The sequence below is a fragment of the Rhododendron vialii genome, chromosome 5a, assembly GCF_030253575.1.
Source record: "Rhododendron vialii isolate Sample 1 chromosome 5a, ASM3025357v1".
Taxonomy (NCBI): Eukaryota; Viridiplantae; Streptophyta; class Magnoliopsida; order Ericales; family Ericaceae; genus Rhododendron; species Rhododendron vialii.
Genome location: NC_080561.1, coordinates 16872040 through 16896928, shown reverse-complemented (window position 1 = coordinate 16896928; position 24889 = coordinate 16872040). Strand labels below are relative to the sequence as shown.

Sequence of the window (24889 nt, the reverse complement as noted above, 5' to 3'; positions counted from 1 at the left end):
ACCATGTTCTCCCTATAATCACGTTATAGGAAGACGGTACATCCACCACCAGGAAGTCGGTTCGTAGCACCACTGTCCCAGCCTGAACAGGCAGAGTTACCTTGCCTAATGGCCAAACTGCTCCTGCCCCAAATCTGACCAAAGGAGTTACTGATTGTACCAAATCTTCTTGAGTAAGCTCCAGTTTCTTGAATGCATCGTAGTATAGCACTTCGGTGCAACTCCCTGAATCCACCAGGATTCTTTCCATATCATATTCCTCAACTCGTAGGGTTATGACCAAAGCATCATTGTGAGGTACCTGGACTCCTCCCAGATCTTCATCCGTAAAGACTATGCCCTCGTTGCCTGCCCCTTCGTTGCGCCCTCTTTTCTTCCCCAGCTTCATCACATGTTGGTCATGTTTCACTTGTCTCTGAAGCAATCTCACCTCATTTCTCGTATAAGGTTCGGCTAATCCATGTATCATATGGATTACCCCTTTTGGATTTTGTTCGTAATCCAACTCCATTGCTTTGTCTTTATCCTTAGGATCTTCTTGGATAAATTCTTTGAGATAACCTCGCGAAACCAAATCATCAAGATGCTGTTTAAGCATCTCACAGTCCTCAGTCATATGGCCCCAATCCTTATGGTAACTGCAGTGCTGATTCGTAGCACGTTTTGCATCTTTATTCCCACCAAGAGTTGGGGGCCATTTGAAATAAGGTTGATTCTTTATTCGATAAAGAATCTTGTAGATGGGCTCTTTCCAAACCGTGTTTATTGAAAAGAATGACTTGGGGTCCGGGGCTTGTTTGTCAATGTACTGCTTTTTCTTCGCCTGCCCATAATCTTTTCTTTCACGATAAGTTTTGGGCTCTGGCTTGTCTGCTTTCTTTATATGCCCCTTTACTTGCTCGGCGGCCAGCTTACCATCCTCCCGTAGAATATCATCCTCGTTCCTGGCGTGCTGCTCAATTCGCTCCATCAGTTTTGCCAATGTCTGCACGGGACTCATATTTAGGGACTTACGCAGTTCCCCCCAAACAGGTAAGCCTGTCTTGAACGTGGCTATTGCGTATTCCTCGCTACAACCTTCGATCTCGTTGAAGGTTTCCCAGTACTTTTTTGCATATGTCCTGATCGGCTCGTCCTCTCCTTGCTTCATAAAGGAAAGACTCTCAAAGGTTTTGGGAGCTTTCCTGCTCGTCAAAAACCGTGCAGTGAATTCCTCGGCCAATTGAACCCATGTTCGGATGGAGCGTGAACCCAATTTGTGAAACCAAGACAAAGCAACCTTCCCTAAACTCGACGGGAACATCTTGCACATGATTGCATCATCTCCTTCATGCATAAACATTGCCTGCTGGTAATGCTGTATATGTGCCACGGGATCAGCATCTGTCTCGTAGAGGATGAACGTTTCGTGTTTTACCCTGGTCGGCAGCCTAGTCTCCTGTAACTTTTTGGTAAAAGGGGAGGATGCTATATTCTGAAGTGCTTTCCGTGCTGCTTCTCGTGCAGTCATGGTTTCATCCTCTGGTCCTTTCTTGGATCTAGTTCTTTCCCAATCGGAATCAGGTCTCTCGTACCTGTCCCTATGATGTTTCCTACTCCCTTCCTCCTCGGGGGTAGAGCTTTGACCTCTGCTTCTCCTCTTTCTCGGAGATACCCTCCTTCGCTCGAGTGTTCGGATCTTACTCCTTCCTTTTCGTGGAGAAGCTTTATGTCGCCTTGGGGTCAGACTTCTGCTTCTGCTCCTTCTTCCTCGTGAAGGAGCCTTTTTGTACTGTACCAAAGCATATTCACTGCCTCTAGAATTTCTTCGAGATAGTCCGGAGTCCTCCGGATGTTCCCTGATCCTCTCTAGTTCTCTAATCTCATGTTCTCATATTTTGATCAAACGAGCATACTCCTCAATCTCTTGTCTCTTCTTATCAAGAACGTCTTCGCTACGGTATACACTCCTAGAGTGTGCAATCGATTCATCCCCTCGATGGGATTTAGTCCTTCTCGTGGACTTCGATGCCGTCTCTCCATCTCTATTTTTGGAGTTGCCGTGGATGGTAAGGGGGTGGCCCTTACTCGTGGTCCTCTTGTGTCCTCCTTCGGGCTTTCTCGGAGCCCCGGGTGGAGATTTATCCCCTCCTCCAATTAACACGTCCTTCGGATCGTGTGGTGTTGCTGGATCTACTTCCACCATGGTCGTATTTCAAAGGGAACTCTTTCGTTTCCCACAGACGGCGCCAATTGTAGGTGGATAAATTCAAGTAGTGCTCTGAATAGTACTAGAATGCAACGGCTTCACGTGCCTCTTGAACGGAACCCTAATTTGTCAATGAAACCCTTGTCCTGCAAAACAGACAAGGAGTGAGTGCACCTTTGCCTCTCGTGGCAAAGGCCCTCCGATGCCTTTGTTAGTATTTCGTACTAATGGAACCCTAATTATCAGTAGGTAAATATCGAATAATGCAATGTATTGCGTACCTTTTGCCTCTAGGTTTACCTCATATTTATAGATTTGCATATGCTTGCTGGCCAAGCATCCGTGTTGCCCTAGGATTCCTAACTCGTATAGGAAACCCAGGATATCAAGGATTCTCGTTTCCTTTATCAGTTTATTAGAAAAGAGTCCTTTTAGGATTCTTTTCCATTACTGGCCGAACATCCCATACTCGTTGGATATCTTCTTTAGATCCTATATTCTAGGGATCTCATCTTTTAATGGAATACCAGTGATTCTGGACCCTTCTAGAATGTTCCCTTCAATAGGACTTCTCTCTTTGTTCGGCCATCTCATGGCCGAACAGATGGCCTGGACCAGTTACTTCACATGTAACTGGTCCTTTAGAAATGATTTGGACTAGTTCCTTTCTAAGGAGCTCTCCTCCTGTTCGGCTCTCTTTGCCGAACAAGATATCTGAACAGTGGCATCACATGTCACTTTCCTTGTATTTGGTCCAATAACGTCTTGTGTTACTGTACTGAGAATCGTACAACCTCTCTGGACCATTGACTTCTCATATCGCTGGTTCATAGTGCGTTGACTTTTTACTTCACCGTGCTCGGGCTCTTCTTGGACCTGTTCGGGAATACCTCCCTACACTACCCAGCTCCCACCACCCACCAGCAGGCCCCTCCCAGCCAACCCTGCCTGTCTTTCTCCCCTCCTCTTCCTCCTAAACTTTCAATGGAAACCTCGATTGCTTCCTCTCCCTCCATTGTTAAACAAGAAATAGTTGACCCATCAATACACCACGATTTGGAGTTGGAAGATCACACAATGGAAGTTGAGAAACAAGTTGATAGCACAGATGTTGTAGTGAAGGAGCAAAAACCGCTGCAAGAGGTAAGCCCGCCCTCCATTTTCAATTTCAGTTCTAGCCCGACACAGTCGGACACACAGTGCCTAAACTTTACTAACTTTTCGGACTCTAATGTCTGAATTATGTACAACTATTCAGATATTAATATCCGAATATTGTCAACATTTTCGAACTCTTAAATCTGAATTTGGTTCCCGTTTTTAGATGTTAATATTCGAATGAAATTGCAAAGAATCATGCGTTTACCTAGTTTGTCTTTGGGTGTTATAGGGTGACACTTCAACACTTGGTAGTTATGTAGGGCCATCGACTATACCTACGTCCACTCATCCTCTATACGATTATAAGGAGCATTTTACAATGGAGACGGTGAGTGTTTTTTGATGGAGCATTTATCATGTGCAATCTTATATATGGGCTATAATTTTTGTGTGTGTAGGTTTTTCCATCCGATGAAGCATTGGTAGATTGAATAAGATGCACAAGTAAACAACACGGGTTTATCATTGTGATTAAGGGCTGTCACGCCCTCGATTTTCAACATAAATAAATAATACACTTCAATAAAGAGCCTCACGTATCATATATATTACCCAAAAGAGATTCTTACCTATTTAATTTACAAACAAGTCCCCATTTCTTAAACAATCACAACCTTGGCACTATGGCCCAAATTAGCTTAGATACAAGTACAACATGTTTAGAACATTACAAACTTTAGTCAAAAGATAACTCAAGAACTAATTAGTTACAAAGCCATCTTTAACCTAAAGTAAGTCTATTACAAGAGGAATAAGTAACTAAAAGAGGTTAGCTTCCAAAAATCTTCATGTCCAAGCACACCATAGCATGCAGTCTATTACCCGGCATTAGAACCTGAAAAGAAAGATTTTGTTGAGCTACACTAGCCCAGTAGGAAAATCTTTACCAATCTTATATGTAAATATGACGATAAGTGCAAACAAAAAAAAATGATAAGGAAATATAGCTCGATAGGTGGTAATCAATCAATTTGTAAATGAGCCTCTATCTATATTGAATGCATAGGTCACATAACACAAACAACTCAAACAATCCGAACTCGACTCGCTAACCCAAACTCCCACCATCGGTATTTCCACCCCTTGCGTTCCTGTATCAAAGCACAAGGATTACCGCGTTACCACCCCTTGCGTCACGGTGATTCCAAACAACTCGGGTTACCATATTACCGCCTCTTGCATTACGAAACCCCTCTAAGTCTCCGTATTACCACCCCTTGCGTTACGGGACTCCCTAAACCAACTTCCGACCCATTCGACTATTTTCTCATACAATATGCAAGCTAAGATTCACCCATGACCACATTCATAGATGAAACATCATACGTTATGCCAACGTCATCACAAATGCACCATGAATAATCACAAGTACCAATAATCTATAGAATACACTCTAACAACGTTTTAATTACATAATCTCTTATTCGGTTCTCGCTAACGGAAGACCAACAAAACGAGGATAGCATCAAATAGTCAAGGGAAGTCAATTAGACAAGCATAAGATAGGCCAGGAGGTGTCCAAGAGGATTTAGAAGTGATCGGGGGTCAAAACAATCGACTGAAGAGTAGCAGGAGCAAAACTGGAGTTAAGCTCCTGGTATCAATACGCGCAAAATCCGTATTGATACAATATTCACTGTCCAAAAAGATAAGCTCACTGTGTCGATACGCCATAAAATCCGTATCGATACCACGGGGCTTCGGGTAGCGATTTCAGCAGATTTTCAAGGCATGTACAACAACCAAAATCCAACAATCAAAGGCACGATTCCACACCAAATCAACATATAAACATATAAAAGAGGTATAGAAATCCCTACCTCGCAACAATGGCCGAGATTCATGCATTTTTGAATGAGCCCTAACCTCTTGAACTCCGAAACCTTGATTCAAGCTCGACCCACGGATCTCCGAGCTCAATAACGCGAATGGAAGGCTTGGGGAAGGTTGATTCTTGAAGATTTTGGGAGATGAGGTGGAGTTTTGAGTGAGAGGAGAGGAGAGAGATCGGCGGGGAGAGAGGGAGAGGTGGATGAGAGAGAGTGAGATGGAGAAAAATGATCTCCTACAATACATCTACCCCTATATATACTCACACACAAGTATATCACACTCTCACCCCCTCCAATCTCTATCATTTCACTTCTATCCCCAATCCAACTTTAAACCATACTTTCTCAATTTAGGCATTTTAACAATAATTTCAATAATTAAAATTTACGGGTCTCTACAACCTATCCTCCTTAAAGAAATTTCGTCCCGAAATTTACAACTCAAGCCAACTAAGATTATGCATCAAACAAGCATGCTCATGCCATAACATATATCACCAAACAACAAGTCAACAATCATAAAACTGAAATTTATAACTCACATTGGTCAATTCGAAAAAAAATGTGGGTACTTCTCTTTTACTTCGTCCTCCCTTTCCCACATTGACTATTCTTTCCCGAGATTACTCTGTAAGACTCGCACTAACGGAATGATTTTACCCCTCAAAATTTGCTCGCGTGAATCTAGGAAACGTATCAATTTCTCCTCAAGAAATCCACCAACCTCTAATCATCCCTATCAAATTTGGATTTGCACAGATATTCAGGTTCGTCGAATATTTTGTACTAAAGTCCTAATCCCAAATAATTACATAACAATCACATCAAGATCTATCAACTAATGCACCCACGTTCTTCAAGCTCTGAAATTCACATTCCTATTCGTTGTGCTTTATTCCAATAAGTATTCATCTTCCTTGTGCCTTATTCCAATAAGTATTCATCTACCTACGAAGAAGAATGTATCAAAAGCTTATAAAACTCCAATTCTTATTTCCCTCAATTAACGTCAACCAACGAATCAAAATTTCCACATACTAATTTAGAGTACCCAAATTGTCTGTATTGTAATAGAACCAAGAAAATCCTCATCCGCTTAATAGTGTTCTAAATGAATTCTCAAGAGTTAACAAATCACTTGGCACCACCTGATCTAATATACACCTCATATAATCGCGAATTGTCCCTTTCCTTATCACATGATGTTAAATTGTTTGAAGTAGCATGAGCCATCTCTAACTTAAAACTCTGACTTAATGATTTCCACCATGTGACCACCAGGTTCAATAGTACCCCCACAAAAATCTAACTAAGCATGCATATTTTACCAAAAGATACTCACAGAAAACTCAACGAATGGGAGTGACTTACTCACAAACAAGATTCATAATAACAAAACGGGTCCAAACTAAACTTAGCTTGCAAGCAATCCAAAATCCAATTATTAGACTACATAAGGATTCATTATCCTATGCTTAATCATAATCATCAACTTGCCATAGTTAAACTCCTCACGCTTCAAGTTATTGATATTTCTTTCAACTCCAAGAGTAGACACGTCCCACAATCGATCCAACTCTATTGATACTGCTAATGATAGGCTGCAACATTACTCTCTTAATTATCCCAATTGGTCCTATGCATCTTGGTACTCACTTCCCCCTCATAAAGACACGAATAACTTCCCTTGGTATGGTGAAATACACAACACCAAACTACTAGCCATTATCTCCAACTCACATCCCTCAGCCTACTTGGAATCACCACCAACTTTCGTCTTGGAAACCCAAATTTACTCCCTCGGCAACGTCCCTTCTACATAACTCAACACGACACAACATTAAAACTACTCAGGCGAACTCTCAAATCCATAACTCTCCTTACCACAAGCCATTAACTACTCTCAACTAAGGGTTGACATATCGCGAAAACTTCTCATATCAAATCTTCCGATCATATCATTGATGCTGTTAAGGAAATGACATGTGTCAGGTTCCAACTACAAAACAACTTCGCTTAGTCACCCAAGGAATAACACTGCTAGTCATAATTGAGACATGGAGACCCTTATCAATTACTAGGTTCTAGTAGAGTCATGAAAACTAATGCATCTTAGAGTAATTAACCTCTAGGACAATCTCCCATGAAATAGCAATACTCAAGATATGTTCCCTCGAGAAGATAAAGGCTAGGTTAAAGTCTAAGTGTCCAACGTGATGATATAAAAAATAAAAAATAAACAACGAGTCTCTAATTTACAATTTTCAATAGCATGTGTATAGTGTCGCATGTCATTAAGTAAATTCCTTCCTTCTTTTTTTTTTTTTGAAAGACAATATCAATAAGTAGTTGTCATAGCGAAATTTGGGATGAGGCTCACTCCATCGGGATGTAACTATACGAATAATCAGTTTACACAAAGCATTTCCCCTTTTTTTTTTCAAAAAATTTTGAGTCCTAATACATACATACATATATATACATATGCATACACATATATATAGAGTCCCCTTCTCCTAAGGACCACCTTAACTTAATAAAATAAGGACCTCCCTTTCTCGATAGAATTTTGATGATCCAAGCCGCTCAATGTGTTCAGCACGTGATTTTAAGGGTACTCGCTAGAAATCAGCAAAAAAAAAATGACCGGAAAGGCTTCATCCGAGTAGTTTTTGTTTGTTTTTTATCAAACGGTTCAAATAAAAACTGCTTGGATAAAATCCTTCCCGGTCATTTTTTTTGCTGATTCTTCGTGGGTACTCTTAAAATCACTTTCTGAACACATTGAGCGGCTCAGATCATTGAAATTCGAACGGAAAATGGGAGGAATGGAGAGGTCCTTATTTTAACTAAAATAAGGACCTCCTTATTTGAAAATAACTGTATATATATATATATATATATATATATATATATATATATATATATAACACTCCGTAGGTGTAAAAGTTTCCAAAACCAAAATTCCCCACTTCACATGTTTCACTATACTTACTCAACACCCCAAATAGATGACTTGATTCAAATGCGGCATGTGTCTACAATGTCCAATTAGTCTTACCTGTTCAATGTACGTCTCACGAAGAATGAACTAGACCATCAAGATTCTCAATAAGACCATAATCTAGAAAATGAAAGGCATGCAAAGCACTCGTCAAATCGTAAGCCACAACAGAATAAGGAGTTGAGAATAGAGATTCCAATCATCGCATAGCGTTATGTCAAACTAAAGGATTTGTGCCAATCAACTCAAGCACGTTTCTATCGATTACATATTTGACCAGGGACATGTATCCACACATCACATCACTATCTACTTAATACTGCATTCAGAGGATGAACTTCACCCACTAGGATTACACAATCAGTCAAACAAGAAAATTTAAACTAAATAGCAGCACATTTTATGCACAAATATCTCAATAAACCAACCGCTCTCATAGTACAAATTAATGGCATTGCACAGAACCAAACACACCTACACATCATCGGACTCATACAGTACCCAACACTTCACAATTCATGGCTTTTAGAAGCCCCTATAGTTATCTCATTCCTTTCAATCTCGTAATGCCTCACACGACGTCTATTCACTTTACCAATCTAGAGCATTCTCATTCATTCATTCAAGTCAAATCACATATTTCTCATGTTCACAGTCTTAAACATCACAATATCACATCACAAATACAAGTATTATCAATTCTAATTATTCTTCTATTTCAACAACTTTACAACCTAACATGTTTATATTTCTCCTTATATTCTAAAACTCCAACTACTTCATCACTTAAGAATCAATCTCACTCGCACCAGCATCTTCTAACAGTTCCGCTCACCACAAGCTTCATGGCCTCATGATTGTCTCTCAACTAAGAAATCATATCAACCTCAATTTTCCTCAAAGGCATTCGCCGTATCTACACTCGACCTCAAGAATAACAACTTCCATTACCACCATCTTTGCTATCACTATCATTATCACTATTATCTCTTAAACAAATTTATCATCTTAATGGCATACCTCCATATGTCCTATATTGTCATTAGTCTAGTCTACATACCCAATTATACACCATGCACGATCTCTACACTCCAACCCTTCAATTCACAACATATTATTTCTCTACATGCCTATCATTTCAAAGTTCCTACCATTCCCACTCAGGACACCAATTACACTTTGCCTCATTGTCAACCTCAACAGTTCACATTCGTATCGCCCTCACCCCAGACAAGTTTTTTCACCACACACTTACATCAATCACTCGACTCAGGTCACATGGATATAGTTCTCCTCAAGTCTTGTTGTCCTTCTCACTAAATAATGTCTTCACTATTTCCTATCAATCTGCCATAACGACACCATCATGACATTCACCTCAGCAATGACGACTATAACTCTATAACTTTTCTCAAGCCTAGAGATCTAGCCCCTATACACAATCCTAGTGTCCAATTGACTTTTCGAGACTTCCATCTAGAAGGAGCGGTGATCAAGCGCCTCTTCCAGTTGGATCTCTTCGGTAGTCGCCTGGGTGTTTAGAAGACACATACCGTATCTAGACACCCTACTTATAACCCTCGTCTTCCTAAGTCAACCTCAATAACCACCATAATAATGACAAACCACAATCATTACCACAACAAGATATCATCCCCCTTCAAACACATTCGAGACACTCACAAGTTCAACCCTCCAGCTATGATATACCTCACGCACTTTCTGGACAAATTGTGGTTCCTGTGATGTAAAAAGAAATATTACCCTTCGTATACTTAGACTCGATGTGGCTTACATCACATAAGATTCAATTAACGCAATTAAGACCCGATACGTAATCCACGCAATTCAAGTAAAATACATCCAACACTTAGCTCATAAATATTATTAACAATCTAGCACTTTTATTACACACTAACATATATCATCTCTCACATGTCGACCTCGCCACTACGCATAAGCATTATCACAATCTCGATCCTTTCAGATTCTTTCCCGTCTAACATCTCATCTAAAAAGGGCACCTTACTACTGATGTCTCAAGAACAAAACTACCAACAGTAGCGATAACAATAATAACGGTTACAACCATAGCCACCACAAAGAGGTCAACTTCTCTTTTTCTCAGACACAAGCACCAGCTTTTCACAGTTTCATGTAAACATATACATATGCAATGCCAGTTCAGTGAACACACGTCAGTCATGCAAGCACACACATTTTTTTTTAATATATGCAACGATTTTTGAACCCATGAGACTAAGTCTCCCCACGGTCTCTAGGTATTCAAACCTAAAGCTCTGATACCAATTTGTCACGCCCTCGATTTTCAACATAAATAAATACAACATTTCAATAAAGAGCCTCGCGTATCATACATATTACCCAAAAGAGTTTCTCACCTGTTTAATTTACAAACAAGTCCCCATTTCTTAAACAATCACAACCTTGGCACTACGGCCCAAATTAGCTTAGATACAAGTACAACATGTTTAGAACATTACAAACTTTAGTCAAAAGATAACTCAAGAACTAATTAGTTACAAAGCCATCTTTAACCTAAAGTAAGTCTATTACAAGAGGAATAAGTAACTAAAAGAGGTTAGCTTCCAAAAATCTTCATGTCCAAGCACACCATAGCATGCAGTCTATTAGCCGGCATTAGAACCTGAAAAGAAGGATTTTGTTGAGCTACACTAGCCCAGTAGGAAAATCTTTACCAGTCTTATATGTAAATATGACGATAAGTGCAAACAAAAAAAAATGATAAGGAAATATAGCTCGATAGGTGGTAATCAATCAACTTGTAAATGAGCCTCTATCTAGATTGAATGCATAGGTCACATAACACAAACAACTCAAACAATCCGAACTCGACTCGCTATCCACAATGTGAATGCCCATTTGAATTGAAAGCTGTAAAGGGCAAGGATGGTTGGACCGTCTCTATCCACAATGGCACTGATAACCATACTCTAGGGGTGTGCTTGGAGGGCCATTCGTATGCCGGGAGGTTGTTGTCAGAGCAGACTAGCACGGTGGTTGATTTGTCAGTCTCTTTGGTGAAACCTAGAGAAATCCTAACCCATTTGAAGGTTCAAGATCTTGAGAACGTAACGCCTATCAAAGCCGTGTATAATGTATGACAAAAGTACCGAGTGATAGAGAAAGCTGGGAAATCTCAAATGCAACATTTGTTGGATCGGCTAGAAAAGTACAAGTACGTTCATTTGACTCGTGCGAACGAGACTGAGAATGTCACAGTTGTTTTGGTCTCCCCCATCTGCCGGGGAGATATTACGTGCTTTTTCTCGAGTGTTAATGATGGATTGCACATACAAGACAAATAAGTACAAGTTTTTTTTGGTTCAAATTGTTGGTGTAACATCGCCAAAGATGACTTTTTGTGCAGCGTTTGCTTTCATGAAATGTGAGAAAACGGAAAACTACACTTGGGTCTTAGAGAAGCTAAAAGGCATGATGGATCCCAACATGCTTCCATCCGTTACTGTCATGGATAGGGAGTTGGCGCTTATGAATGCCATCACAAATGTTTTCCCTCATGCTACCAACTTCCTATGTAGGTGGCATATTGGCTAGAACATATTAGCTAAGTGTAGAAAGATGTTTGATGACAAGATGTGGGAGGAGTTTATTTGCATTTGGGGCCTAGTCGTCCTTTCAGCGAGTGTTGCAAAGTACGAGAAGCATCTTTGTGTTTTGAAGCGTGATTTTGAAATGGTTCCTGCAGCACTTGAGTACGTCGAGAAAAATTGGTTGGTACCCTACAAAGAGAGGTTTGTAAGAGCTTGGACGAACAAAGTCATGCATTTTGGGAACCTAACAAGTAACAGGTAAACGCTTCATTTGCAACTCCGACACTTTCCGTAATATTCATGTTATTCACGAGTTTTTGAAATTTTTTCATATATTCATGTTATTTGCTATGGCTAATATCTTGTCATATTTATTCGTAGGGCGAAGAGTTCACATTTGAAGCTAAAAAATCATCTTGAAAACTCACAATGCAATTTTGATACTATATGGGAGAAGATTCACAGATTGATGTTGTTACAAGTTACTGAAGTCAAAGCTTCTTTTGAGAAGAGCCTTAGTTGTGTGCAACATGATTTTAGAACAACTCTATTTGATAGGCTAAGGGGAGCAGTTTCGTCGAATGCCATGAGACTTGTTTTAGCAGCGTCCCATCAAGTCGAATGGTTTGTGGAATCGGAGCATGAGTGTGAGTGTTCTTTGAGGCACACCCATGGTTTACCTTGTGCTCATGAGATTGCTCCTTACAAGGTGGCAAATATCCCCCTACCGATTGAGTTAATCCACGACCATTGGAAGAGGCTTTCTTTTATTGCACCCCGGAATGAGGGTTCGATGGAGGAGACACTTTTGGCTCACTTTGATTGTTTTTACAATAAGTTCTTGAATGAAGATCAATATGATGCGAAGGTAAATTATGTTAAGAAGATGCAAGAGCTTGCTCATTCGAAAAGTAATACACTCGTTGAACCCAAAGTGAATGCACAACCACGCGGTCGGAAGTCAACGAAAGAAAGAAATGTAGCCAAAGAACAAAATTCGATGCGTAGGGATCCCTTGGAGTTTGAGCACGTTCTAGCCTCCTTTCAAACCCCTAAGGCCATCAAAGAGAAACCGTGGTGCAATTTGAAAGGGAAAACAAAAGTTCCAGCACAATTTTGGATATGCCCCTTCATCAATCAGTTCTCGAAAGCAATAAGACCTTACATAGAATAGGTCAAGGATGTTGAAGATGATTTGCTCAAAGACCCGTAATTTATTTAATTACTGAAAATGATTAATTAATGTCGTAATGAGAAAAGGTGGTTTATTAGGTGATTATTTGATTTTGATTGAAGTGAATGAATTGAAGTTTGAAGGAGTTTTGGTATAATAAAAAGATATATGGGTATATAAGGAGTGTGTGTGTGGTAGAGGATGATATTTCATCCCCAAGCTCTCTCTCTCATCCGTTTCTCTCCCTCTCTCCACCGGCTATCTCTCTCTCTCCTCTCCTCTCATCTCACTCAAAACTCCACCTCATCTCCTAATATCTTCAAGAAACAACCTCCCTCCGGCCTTACAATCACATTCTCACGCTTGAAATTCCTTGGGTCGAGCTTGAATTGAAGTTTCGGAGTTCGAGAGGTTAGGGATCGTTCAAAAACATTTGAATCTTGGCCATTGTTGCGAGGTAGGGACTTCTTTACCTCTTTTATATGTTTATATGTTGATTTGGTGTAGATTTATGCCTTGGATTGTTGGATTTTGGCTGTTGTTCATGCCCTGAAAATCTGCTGAAATCGCTACCCGAAGCCCCGTGGTATCGATACGGATTTTGTGGCGTATCGATACAGTGAGCTTATCTTTTTGGATAGTGAATATTGTATCGATACTGATTTTGTGCGTATCGATACCAGGAGCTTAGCTCCAGTTTTGCTCCTGCTGCTCTCCCATCGATTGTTTTGACCCCCAATCACTTCTAAATCCTTTTGGACACCTCCTAACCTACCTTAAGCTTGTCCAATTGACTTCCTTTGACTATTCGATGCTATCCTCGTTCCGTTGGTCTTCCGTTAGCGAGAACCAAATAAGAAATGACTTGGTTAAGACATTGTTAAAGTGCATTCTCTGTATATTCTTGGTATTTGTGATCGTTCAAGGTGCATTTGTGATGACGTAGGCATAATGTATGATGTTTTACCTAAGAATGGATCATGGGAGAGTCTTAGCTTGTGTATTGTATGAGGAAATAGTTGATTGGGTTGGAAATTGGTTAGGGGAGTCCCGTAACGCAAGGGGTGGTAATACGGAGACTTAGAGGGGTTTCGTAATGCGAGGGGTGGTAATACGGTAACCTGAGTCGCTAGGGATCATCGTGACGCAAGGGGTGGTAACACGGTAATCCTTGTGGAGTGATACGGTAACGCAAGTGGTGGAAATACCGATGGTGGGAGTTTGGGTTATCGAGTTAAGTTGGGATTGTCGAAGTCATTGTGTCATGCGACTTACGCATTTAATCTAGATAGAGGTTCACTGATGAATTGATTGAATACTATCTGTCGAACTGCATCTCCTTATCCTCTTTCGTTTGCACTTATCAACATATTTGCATATAGAGTTGGTGAAGATTTTCCTACTGGGCTAGTGTAGCTCAACAAAATCCTTCTTTTCAGGTTCTAATGCTGGGTAATAGATTGCATGCAATGGTGTGCTTGGACATGAAGATTTTTGGAAGCTAACCTTTTTTAGTTACTTATTCATCTCTGTAAAAGACTTACTTTTGGTTAAAGATGGCTTTGTAACTAATTTGCTCTTGAATTATCTTTTGACTAAAGTTTGTAATATTCTAAACATGTTGTACTTGTATCTAAGCTAATTTGGGCCATGGTGCCAAGATTGTATTTCACTAAACTTGGGGACTTATTTGTAAATGAAACAGGTGGGGAAACACTTTTGGATAATGTGTGTGACTCGTGAGGTTCTTTTATTAAAAATGTATTATTTACTTACGTTGAAAATCAGGGACATGACAAATTGGTATCAGAGCGTCTAGGTTTGAATACTTTGAGACCGTGGGGAGACTTCCAGTCTCATGGGTTCAAAATGTCATGCCTTTTGCATAACATATGTGTGCTTGTGTGCATTGATATGACATGACTTATGTGGCTTTACGTTTCAATATAGTAGAGTGGCGTGGAGTTGTTTTAACCCGTGTTGGGATAGTTCAAGGCTTTGACCTCATGAAATGATGCTGTCATTGATGAACCTTCTCTTTCTTATAACTTATAGCTAGATGCCTCCGAGAACGCGTGCTAGGGCAGGTGGGGTCGAAAGTAGGGGTGGTCGTGGCTGAGGTCGTGGTCGTGGTCGTGGTCGTGGCCGAGAAGCGCCAGTCGAGGATGAGGTTAGCCATCATGGGGAAAATCCGAATGGAAATCCGAGGGAGGGGACCGAACACGGTCAGAGAGAAGAGGTACCAATTGTTCAAAATCCTTTTGCTAGGGATTTCGTTGCGGCTCTTGAGGCTGCAAACCTTTTAAATCCTACTCCTAGGGAAAGCATAGATAGTCGTGCTATGATAGCAATGAGGGAGTTCAGCCGTAGAAATCCACCTACGTTTGATGGGTCGAGCAGTGACCCTCTTGTGGCCGATCATTGGCTAGCTCAAACCTGAAAACTTTTCAGGGCTCTTCAGATAACAGAGGATGACTTGCGGGTGAATATAGTGGCCGTTCAACTTACCGGAGAAGCGAATGAGTGGTGGGAGTTGGTCTTAGAATCAAGAAAAGACACAAGGAGAGCGGCAAGGACCGCGGCTCAAGCAAATGAGCTAGATATTGAGAACTTAACTTGGGCGGAGTTTGAGGTGCTCTTCGAGGAGCAATACTTTCCAGAAACAAGTCGTGACCAGTTGAGTGATGAGTTTGAAAGGTTAGAGCAAGGGGATTTGACAGTGTCAGAGTACGCCTTAAAATTTCAATCCTTGTCTCATTTTACGCCGGAGTTAGTGGCAACCGAAGAGAGGAAGTGTAGGCGATTTGAAAAAGGGTTGCATGAGATCGTAAAGAAGTTTGTTATGGCACAAAGCAAAGGTAGATTTTTTGAAGTCGTTGAGTGTGCGAGGAGCATTGAGACACCGAGGGAGGCACCCAAAAATACTAAGGTTTGGGAACTGAGACAACCAGTGGGGGGTATGAGTTCTTCATCGGGGAGTTTCGGTACTCATGGAAGGAAGAGACAAAGGGATCAAATGTTGACTTCGCAGGGTCCATCAAATTTTAGGCCTCCACCTTCTTCTTCGTTCTGGACTCGGGGAGTTTCCAATAGACCCTCAATCGTATGCCATGAGTGTGGTCAGGTGGGGCACATTCGCACCCAATGTCCGCAGCTTTTGGGAACATGCTTCACTTGTGGGAAAACCGGTCATTTTGCTAGGAATTGCCCGCGTGGGAATGGGGCACGTAGCGAGTCTAGTTCGGTGCAACAACCAAGGGGTGGACAGAGTTCTAATCAGCAATCTTTTCGGGGTAATCAGAGGCAACAACAGCCTCATTTCCGTCAAACCACTTCAGTTCAAGGATCTCAGGTTGAAAGGGGAGCTAGTTCGTCTATGCCTACTCAGGTTTTTGGTCATCGGGGTGGACATGCTAAGGGTCAGACTACTCAAGGGAGGGCTTTTGCTATCACTTCTGCTTTTCCGCTTCCACCACCTCCTGTCACTTCTCAGGCCTCGGAAACATCGGTTGTGAGGGATACATTTCTCTTGTTTAACTCCTTCGCTAGAGTATTATTCGATTCTGGAGCATTGCATTCTTTTATTGCTGCATCTTTTGCTTGTGCTTTGGAATTGGAAATCAAGAGTATTAGTCCTCCATTGTTTGTTGACACACCTATAGGAGGTAGGTCGCCATTAAATCGCATTTGCCGAGATTGTGAGCTTATTATTCAAGATCGTCGTTTTACTCTTGATTTTATTATGCTGAATATGTCGGGGTTTGACCTTATTCTAGGAATGGATTGGCTGTTGATGTTCCATGCTACTATAGATTGCTTCAAGCGTTGGGTCCGTATTTGTCCGCTTGGGGGTTCTTGTTTCGAGTTCTTCGGGGAGCGTCGGGAACCAATAGAACCATATCTGTGTGAGTCTCCGGAGTGTGAGTCAATGTATGCCTTATTAGCGAGTTTGGTGTTAGACTAGGATGTGTCCGCACGTAGGGAGCTACCTTTTATTGTTTGTGATTTTCCGGACGTGTTTCCAGAGGAGTTACCCGGTTTGCCACCCGAGAGAGAGATTGAATTCACTATCGACTTACTTTCTGGTACCGCTCCTATCTCCATACCTCCTTATCGCTTCGCACCCGCCGAATTGAGGGAATTGAAGGTTCAGTTGCAAGAATTAGAGGATTTGGGGTTTATTCGTCCGAGTACGTCACCGTGGGGAGCACCGGCCTTGTTCGCCCAAAAGAAAGATGGGTCGCTTCGTCTATGTATTGATTATTGTAAGTTAAACCGCATCACCATTAAGAACAAGTATCCAATGCCTAGAATCGACGACTTGTTTGATCAACTTCGAGGCGCAACTTGTTTCTCTAAGATCGACTTAAGGTCCGGTTACCACCAGTTGAGGGTTTGGAGGGAAGACATTCCTAAGGCCGCTTTTCATACCCGGTATGGCCACTATGAGTTCGTTGTTATGCCCTTTGGATTAACAAATGCGCCGGCAACTTTCATGGATTTGATGAACCGCATCTTTCGTGCTTATCTCGATCATTTTGTAGTTGTTTTCGTGGATGATATCCTTATCTACTCACCTTCGGATGAGGAACACCAAACTCACATTTCTATCGTTCTTGATCTCTTGAGAGAACATCGTTTGTATGCCAAACTTAGCAAATGTGAATTTTGGTTGTCCAAAATTAAATTTTTGGGTCATGTTGTATCGAAGGATGGGGTGTCCGTTGATCTGGGAAAGATAGAGTCCGTAATGAATTGGCAACGGCTAAAGAATGTGTTCAAGATTCGTAGTTTCTTGGGCTTGGCCAGGTATTATCGTCATTTTGTACTTGATTTCTCTCGCCTAGCGGCTCCGTTGACTAAATTGACTCGTAAAGGGACTCGTTTCATTTGGAGTGACGTGTGTGAGAAAGCTTTTGAAGAATTGAAGAGAAGATTGACTACCACGCTGGTTTTGATCATGCCCGAACGGGGAGTTGGCTACTCCGTGTATTGTGATGCTTCGAAAGAGGGGTTGGGGTGTGTTTTGATGTAGTTGGGGTGAGTGGTAGCATATGGATCGCGGCAATTAAAGACTCACGAGCAGAACTACCCTACCCATGACTTAGAACTTGCGGCTGTCGTCTTTGCATTAAAGAGTTGGCGTCACTATCTTTACGGTGAGAGGTTCAAAGTCTTTTCTGACCATAAGAGTCTAAAATATTTGTTTTCTCAAAAGGAGCTCAATTTGCGACAATGTCGATGGATGGAACATCTAGAAGACTACGATTTTGAGTTGCAATATCATCCGGGAAAGGCGAACGTGGTAGCGGACGCGTTAAGTAGAAAATGAACGCTTGCGAGTTTAGCCATCCATGAGTGGAAAACGATGAATGACTTAGGCTAGTATACGTTGCATTTTGAGAAAGTTCGGGATGGAGTCACTTTGTGCAATTTAACCGTTCAATCGACTTTATCGACTCGAGTGATTGAGGCCCAACAGCAAGATGAAGAAGCGGGAGAGTTTCGCACCAAGTTTCTTAGCAGAAATGCTCGAGATGGGTGGATGATACACACCGATCAAGGTTTACGATACCAAGGAAAATTGTTCATACCCATTTTGTGTCGGGAGGAAATTTTGAGGAAATTTCACGAAATTTCACCACTCACCGTTAGCCGTACATCTGGGAGGAACGAAAATGTACCATGACTTGCATAGACAATTTTGGTGGCCGGGAATGAAGAGAGATGTCGTTGTCTTCGTGTCCAAATGTCTCACGTGCCAACAAGTCAAAGCCGAGCATCAACGACCCGCGGGGGAGTTGCAACCATTGCCAGTGGCCGAATGGAAGTGGGAGAACGTGACTATGGATTTCGTTACCGGTTTACTGAGATCGCCAAGGGGGCACGATGCCATTTGGGTGATAGTTGATCGATTGACTAAGTCGGCGCATTTCTTACCGATTCAAGTTACAGATTCGATTGATATGCTTAGTCGTTTGTACATCCGTGAGATTATCCGTCTTCATGGAATTCCTATTTCTATTGTGTCGGATTGGGATCCAAGGTTTACCGCACGTTTTTGGCAGAGTTTGCAGGCCGCGTTGGGCACCAATCTTTTATTTAGCACCGTGTATCATCCTCAAACGGATGGACAATCTGAGAGAACGATCCAAATTCTGGAAGATATGCTTCGGGCTTGCATTATGGACTTTTGGGGTAGTTGGGAAGATCACCTACCCTTAGTCGAATTTGCATACAATAATAGTTACCAATCTAGTATCGAGCTGGTGCCGTATGAAGATTTGTATGGGAGACCGTGTCGATCACCCATTTGTTGGACCGAGTTGGGTGAGGCTACGTTGGTCGGGCCGGAATTGATCCAAGAAACTTCCGAGAGCATGAAAGCAATTCGTCAACGTCTTCTTGAAGCACAAAGGAGAACTACCGAGTAAGTTAAATTGATTCACCAACGATTGACAACCATGCAAAGTAGACAAAAGAGTTACGCCGACCGTCGTCGCCGACCGTTATCATTTGAAGTGGGGGATCATGTGTTTCTTAAGGTGTCACCACATCGGGGACTATCTCATTTTGGGAAAAAGGGCAAGCTTTCACCGCGTTTTATCGGGCCATTTGACATTATCAAGAAGATTGGGGAAGTTGCGTATCGATTGGCTTTACCACCGAGATTATCAGGCGTTCATGATGTGTTCCATGTATCGATGTTACGGAAGTATGAGCCGGATTCGTCACACGTTCTAGAGTGGTCCGAACTAGAGTTGGAAGCTGATGCATCGTATGGGGAGGAGCCGATATGTATCCTAGATTCGCGCGAGCAAATTTTGAGAGGTAAAACCATTCCGTTAGTGCGAGTCTTATGGAGTCGTCTCGGGAAAGAAGAGTCGACGTGGGAAAGGGAAGACGAAGTGAGAGAGAAGTATCTACATTTGTTTCCAAGTTATTCAATGTGAGTCTCGAAATTTCAACCTTATGATCGTTAGTTTATTGTTTGGTAATATGTATTGTTGCATGAGCATGATATCTTGATGTATGATTTTGGTTGGCTTGCGTTGTAAATTTCGGGACGAAATTTCTTTAAGGAGGATAGACTGTAGAGACCCGTAATTTATTTAATTACTGAAAATGATTAATTAATGTCGTAATGAGAAAAGGTGGTCCATTAGGTGATTATTTGATTTGGATTGAAGTGAATGAATTGAAGTTTGAAGGAGTTTTGGTGTAATAAAAAGATATATAGGTATATAAGGAGTGTGTGTGTGTGGTAGAGGATGATATTTCATCCCCAAGCTCTCTCTCTCATCCGTTTCTCTCCCTCTCTCCACCGGCTATCTCTCTTTCCTCTCCTCTCACTCAAAACTCCACCTCATCTCCCAAAATCTTCAAGAAACAACCTCCCTCTGGCTTGCAATCACATTCTCACGCTTGAAATTCCTTGGGTTGAGCTTGAATTGAAGTTTCGGAGTTCGAGAGGTTAGGGCTCGTTCAAAATCGTTTGAATCTCGGCCATTGTTGTGAAGTAGGGACTTCTTTACCTCTTTTATATGTTCATTTGTTGATTTGGTGTAGATTTGTGCTTTGGATTGTTGGATTTTGGTTGTTGTTCATGCCCTGAAAATCTGCTGAAATCGCTACCTGAAGCCCCGTGGTATCGATACGGATTATGTGGCGTATCGATACAGTGAGCTTATCTTTTTGGACAGTGAATATTGTATCGATACGGATTTTGCGCGTATCGATACAAGGAGCTTAACTCCAGTTTTGCTCCTGCTGCTCTCCCGTCGATTGTTTTGACCCCCAATCACTTCTAAATCCTTTTGGACACCTCCTAACTTAACTTAAGCTTGTCTAATTGACTTCCTTTGACTATTCGATGCTATCCACGTTCCGTTGGTCTTCCATTAGTGAGAACCAAATAAGAAATGACTTGGTTAAGACATTGTTAAAGTGCATTCTCTGTATATTCTTGGTATTTGTGATCGTTCATGGTGCATTTGTGATGACGTAGGCATAATGTATGATGTTTTACCTAAGAATGGATCATGGGAGAGTCTCAGCTTGCGTATTGTATGAGGAAATAGTTGATTGGGTTGGAAATTGGTTTAGGGAGTCCCGTAACGCAAGGGGTGATAATACGGAGACTTAGAGGGGTTTCGTAACGCGAGGGGTGGTAATACGGTAACCCAAGTCGCTAGTGATCACCATGACGCAAGGGGTGGTAACACGGTAATCCTTGTGGAGTGATACGGTAATGCAAGGGGTGGAAATATCGATGGTGGGAGTTTGGGTTAGCGAGTTGAGTTGGGATTGTCGGAGTCATTGTGTCATGTGACTTACGCACTTAATCTAGATAGAGGTTCATTGACGAATTGATTGAATACTATCTGTCGAGCTGCATCTCCTTATCCTCTTTCGTTTGCACTTATCAACATATTTGCTTATGGAGTTGGTGAAGATTTTCCTACTGGGCTAGTGTAGCTCAACAAAATCCTTCTTTTCAGGTTCTAATGCTAGGCAATAGATTGCATGCAATGGTGTGCTTGGACATGAAGATTTTTGGAAGCTAACCTCTTTTACTTACTTATTCATCTCTGTAAAAGACTTACTTTTGGTTAAAGATGGCTTTGTAACTAATTTGCTCTTGAATTATCTTTTGACTAAGTTTGTAATATTCTAAACATGTTGTACTTGTATCTAAGCTAATTTGGGCCGTGGTGCCAAGATTGTATTTCACTAAACTTGGGGACTTATTTGTAAATGAAACAGGTGGGGAAACACTTTTGGATAATGTGTGTGACTCCTGACGTTCTTTTATTAAAAATGTATTATTTACTTATGTTGAAAATCAGAGACGTGACACCCGAGAACGAAGAGTCGAAGACCCGTCGGTGGCCAAGACCATTAGAAGCCAAGCCGGAGGCCAAGACCATTGGAAACCAAGCCGGAGGCCGAAAGCTAAAGAACCTGAGAATTCGAAGGCAGTATCGATACAAGATTCCCTTGTATTGATACCCAATTGAAAAGCAGAATCCAATGGGCCAATAGACATTGGGTATCGATACAGCATTTCTCTGAATCGATTCCGAGTTGCTATGATAGCCTAATAGATTTTACTCAAAGCTATTAAATCTCATATATCCTCTTCCAAAATCACTTTCATCCAGTGTTCGTTTACTAGACCTATTCCAATGCATGTCTTACAGGCTCAAGCACTTGCGCTTAAGTGGTTCATAACATGCTCAATGACACATTGAATCAAAGAACAACCTAGGGTATCGCTTTCACACATATACTCATTCATTTTGCAAACAATCAACCTTTCTTTCAGTCGAAATCTATTTATTCAAGTTTTCCAAATATACATATATACATTCTACATCTCAATCTCTCCTCTAACTTCTACACCAAATAGTATACCAAAGGAATATCTAAACAGCTAATTCCTTGAGTATTATGACCCCATAGATCCCTCGATATTCTCATTTAACTTTCCTATTCCAAAAACTCAGTTTATCTTACTACAACACCAGATATGTCCAAACACATAGATAATCTCATCTCATACCCATCATCAAGATTAACTCACCTTGCCACGATGTATTTAAGGTGTATTTAGGAACTCAACCCCGAAAGAATAAATAATAACGATCCAATTCTAGAAAAACCGTCCACTTCACAACTCATAGTCTCATAATGTCAATGGATTATTCTTACAAGTCTACCCATCACACCATACAAATCAAATAAGTATTTATGGTTCAACCTCGGACAATTAAGTAAAAGTAATCCAACATATGCTAACCACGATCTTAGGATTCACTTCACATTGTAAAGTTAACATGCACCACTTTCTGGATTTCCAAACGTGCCTTCAAGGTTTAACTTGAACTTTCATTTAAAGGCATAGCCTTTAGGTTCACCATTCAATCGTTATTCAAGACTTAACTTTTGTGTCCCCTCAAGGCTTGAAAATTCCCTTTTTGCTATCCGGATACTCAATCAAGCAAAATAACAGGAATTGAAAAACAATAAATGATGAACACAAAGATATACGTGGAAAACCCCTTAAACGGGTAAAAACCACGGGAAGGAAATCATACACTATAACTCATTGTACGGTTACAAACAAACCTATACTTACAACCTAGAATCGCTCTCGGTTGACCAAGGTTGATTGTCGAACTCGCTCACCGCACCCAGTGCTTGACCGCCGCTGCCTTGAATCGCTCAAGCCTTCCACTATCCTTCGGAATCCACCGGAGGCCAACTTAAGTAAGTTGAATCAAAGATTGGAAAGAAACTTCTTGAAGTTAGTCTTATTGCTTGATGATCAATTGATCATGTTTGTACTTCAAGGAACAAAACCAAGACCCCTTTGATATATTCTTCGGTTTGGATGTGCATGCCGGGGGCTGCTCTCATATATTCGGTGAATTGGAAAATCCAGAAAAGCTGCATATAAATAGATAGACAAAATCTGCCAAGTTGCGCGAGCACTGTAAAAGGCTTTACTGGTGTTGCTCGAGCCTTATTTCTGCTGGATGTTCCCATATTTCCACACACTGATTCTGTGATCCCATTTCCTTAACCATTAGCTATAATCACGAATTTCCTTGATATCTTTCATCCTTTTTCCTTAACAAACTCGTGCTTGAATCTTTAATTCCCTTTCCTTATATATTCAGCTATCATGTGCACAAAATCCTTTGAGAATCTCAATTTCCTTCCACTCCAATTTTCTCAACAATCTCTACCTCTCAATTATAAAATATTTGATTTCCTTCCACTTCCTAAACAGACACTCTAGAAATAAATAAATAACTACAACTCGACAAATGAGGATACAATTATGTGTTTTTTTTTGTGGAATTCGCTAATACAAAGAGACCGTGGTCTATGGTACTAACAAGGCTTAACCTCTGGGATCATTATTTGATCCATATTCAAGTCCTAACCTTTAAATTAAATGTTTCTTTAAGTATGACATCAACACGAAACTAAACTCAATCACAATTCTACGTAAGCTCAAGTCAATCATATAGCATCATCAAACCATGTTTTATCATCTCTAAATGTCAATAATATACGTACCAACTCAATCCCACGATCATAGCACGCATAGGAAAAACAATGTCGATCAGTTTTTCTCCGGGTGATACAAGTACCACAAAAACGGGGTACAGGTACCTCCTGGGTTTTCAGAAAAATCTTATTGCAAGCTCAATAGGCTCAATCACAATGAGATCCAACACTTCGCTCAAAAACACAAGTAAGAAGAAGCTAAACCCACATACTTATCTCACAAGTTTCTTCAAAAGCTCTATACAAAACAAAATATTGAACTATCGCGAGTAATACAGTAGCAAAAAATACATACATATCCCATAAACATGTAAAGAAGGAAGAAAAATCCCTACCAAAATGGATTTTGAGCAAAACCCTAAGAATACTGAATGCTAAAAGCTTAGATCCGCAAAGAACGAGCTTTTCCCAAGCTTGATACACAATCTAGAGTCTAGATTTTTCAAAGAACAAGATCTAAGAGTGAGGATCTACAAGTATTTAAAAGGAGGGAGAGGGAGGGAGAGAGAGAGAGAGAGAGCCAAAATCCATGGATCTTACCTCCAAGAGTGAGAAACTCGAAACCCGGTTGAAACTTGAGTGATTAACACTTGGATCTGGAAGTATGAAGATGGATTTGTGTTGAAATCTAGAGATTTGGTTATGGGTTTGAGAGAGAGAGAGAGAGAGAGAGAGAGTTTGGGGTCAATTTCGTGGTGTTAGGTGTGAAAAATGACTAATTGTCCCTTTACATAGTGGGGCAACACGCGTACAAAATTTTCAAATTTTTCCCAAGTGGTACTGGTACCACAAAAAGGCTGTACCGGTACCACTCTCCTAAGAGTAATTCTGCACAGCTACTAGACAGTTGGT

General features: G+C 41.0%; 2 protein-coding genes across 2 annotated transcripts; both read left to right on the top strand.

Annotated features, from left to right (window-relative positions):
* The first annotated feature begins 11016 nt into the window (after nt 1-11016).
* Nucleotides 11017-11785, top strand: LOC131327639 (protein FAR1-RELATED SEQUENCE 5-like). Its single transcript, XM_058360784.1, has 2 exons — nt 11017-11325; nt 11450-11785. The coding sequence occupies exons 1-2, from the start codon at nt 11017-11019 to the stop codon at nt 11783-11785; spliced, it is 645 nt and encodes a 214-aa protein (XP_058216767.1).
* Nucleotides 11786-11809: 24 nt separating this feature from the next.
* LOC131327637 (uncharacterized) lies at nt 11810-12955 on the top strand. Its single transcript, XM_058360783.1, has 2 exons — nt 11810-12039; nt 12163-12955. Exons 1-2 carry the CDS (start codon nt 11810-11812, stop codon nt 12953-12955), a joined length of 1023 nt encoding a protein of 340 aa, XP_058216766.1.
* Nucleotides 12956-24889: the final 11934 nt, after the last annotated feature.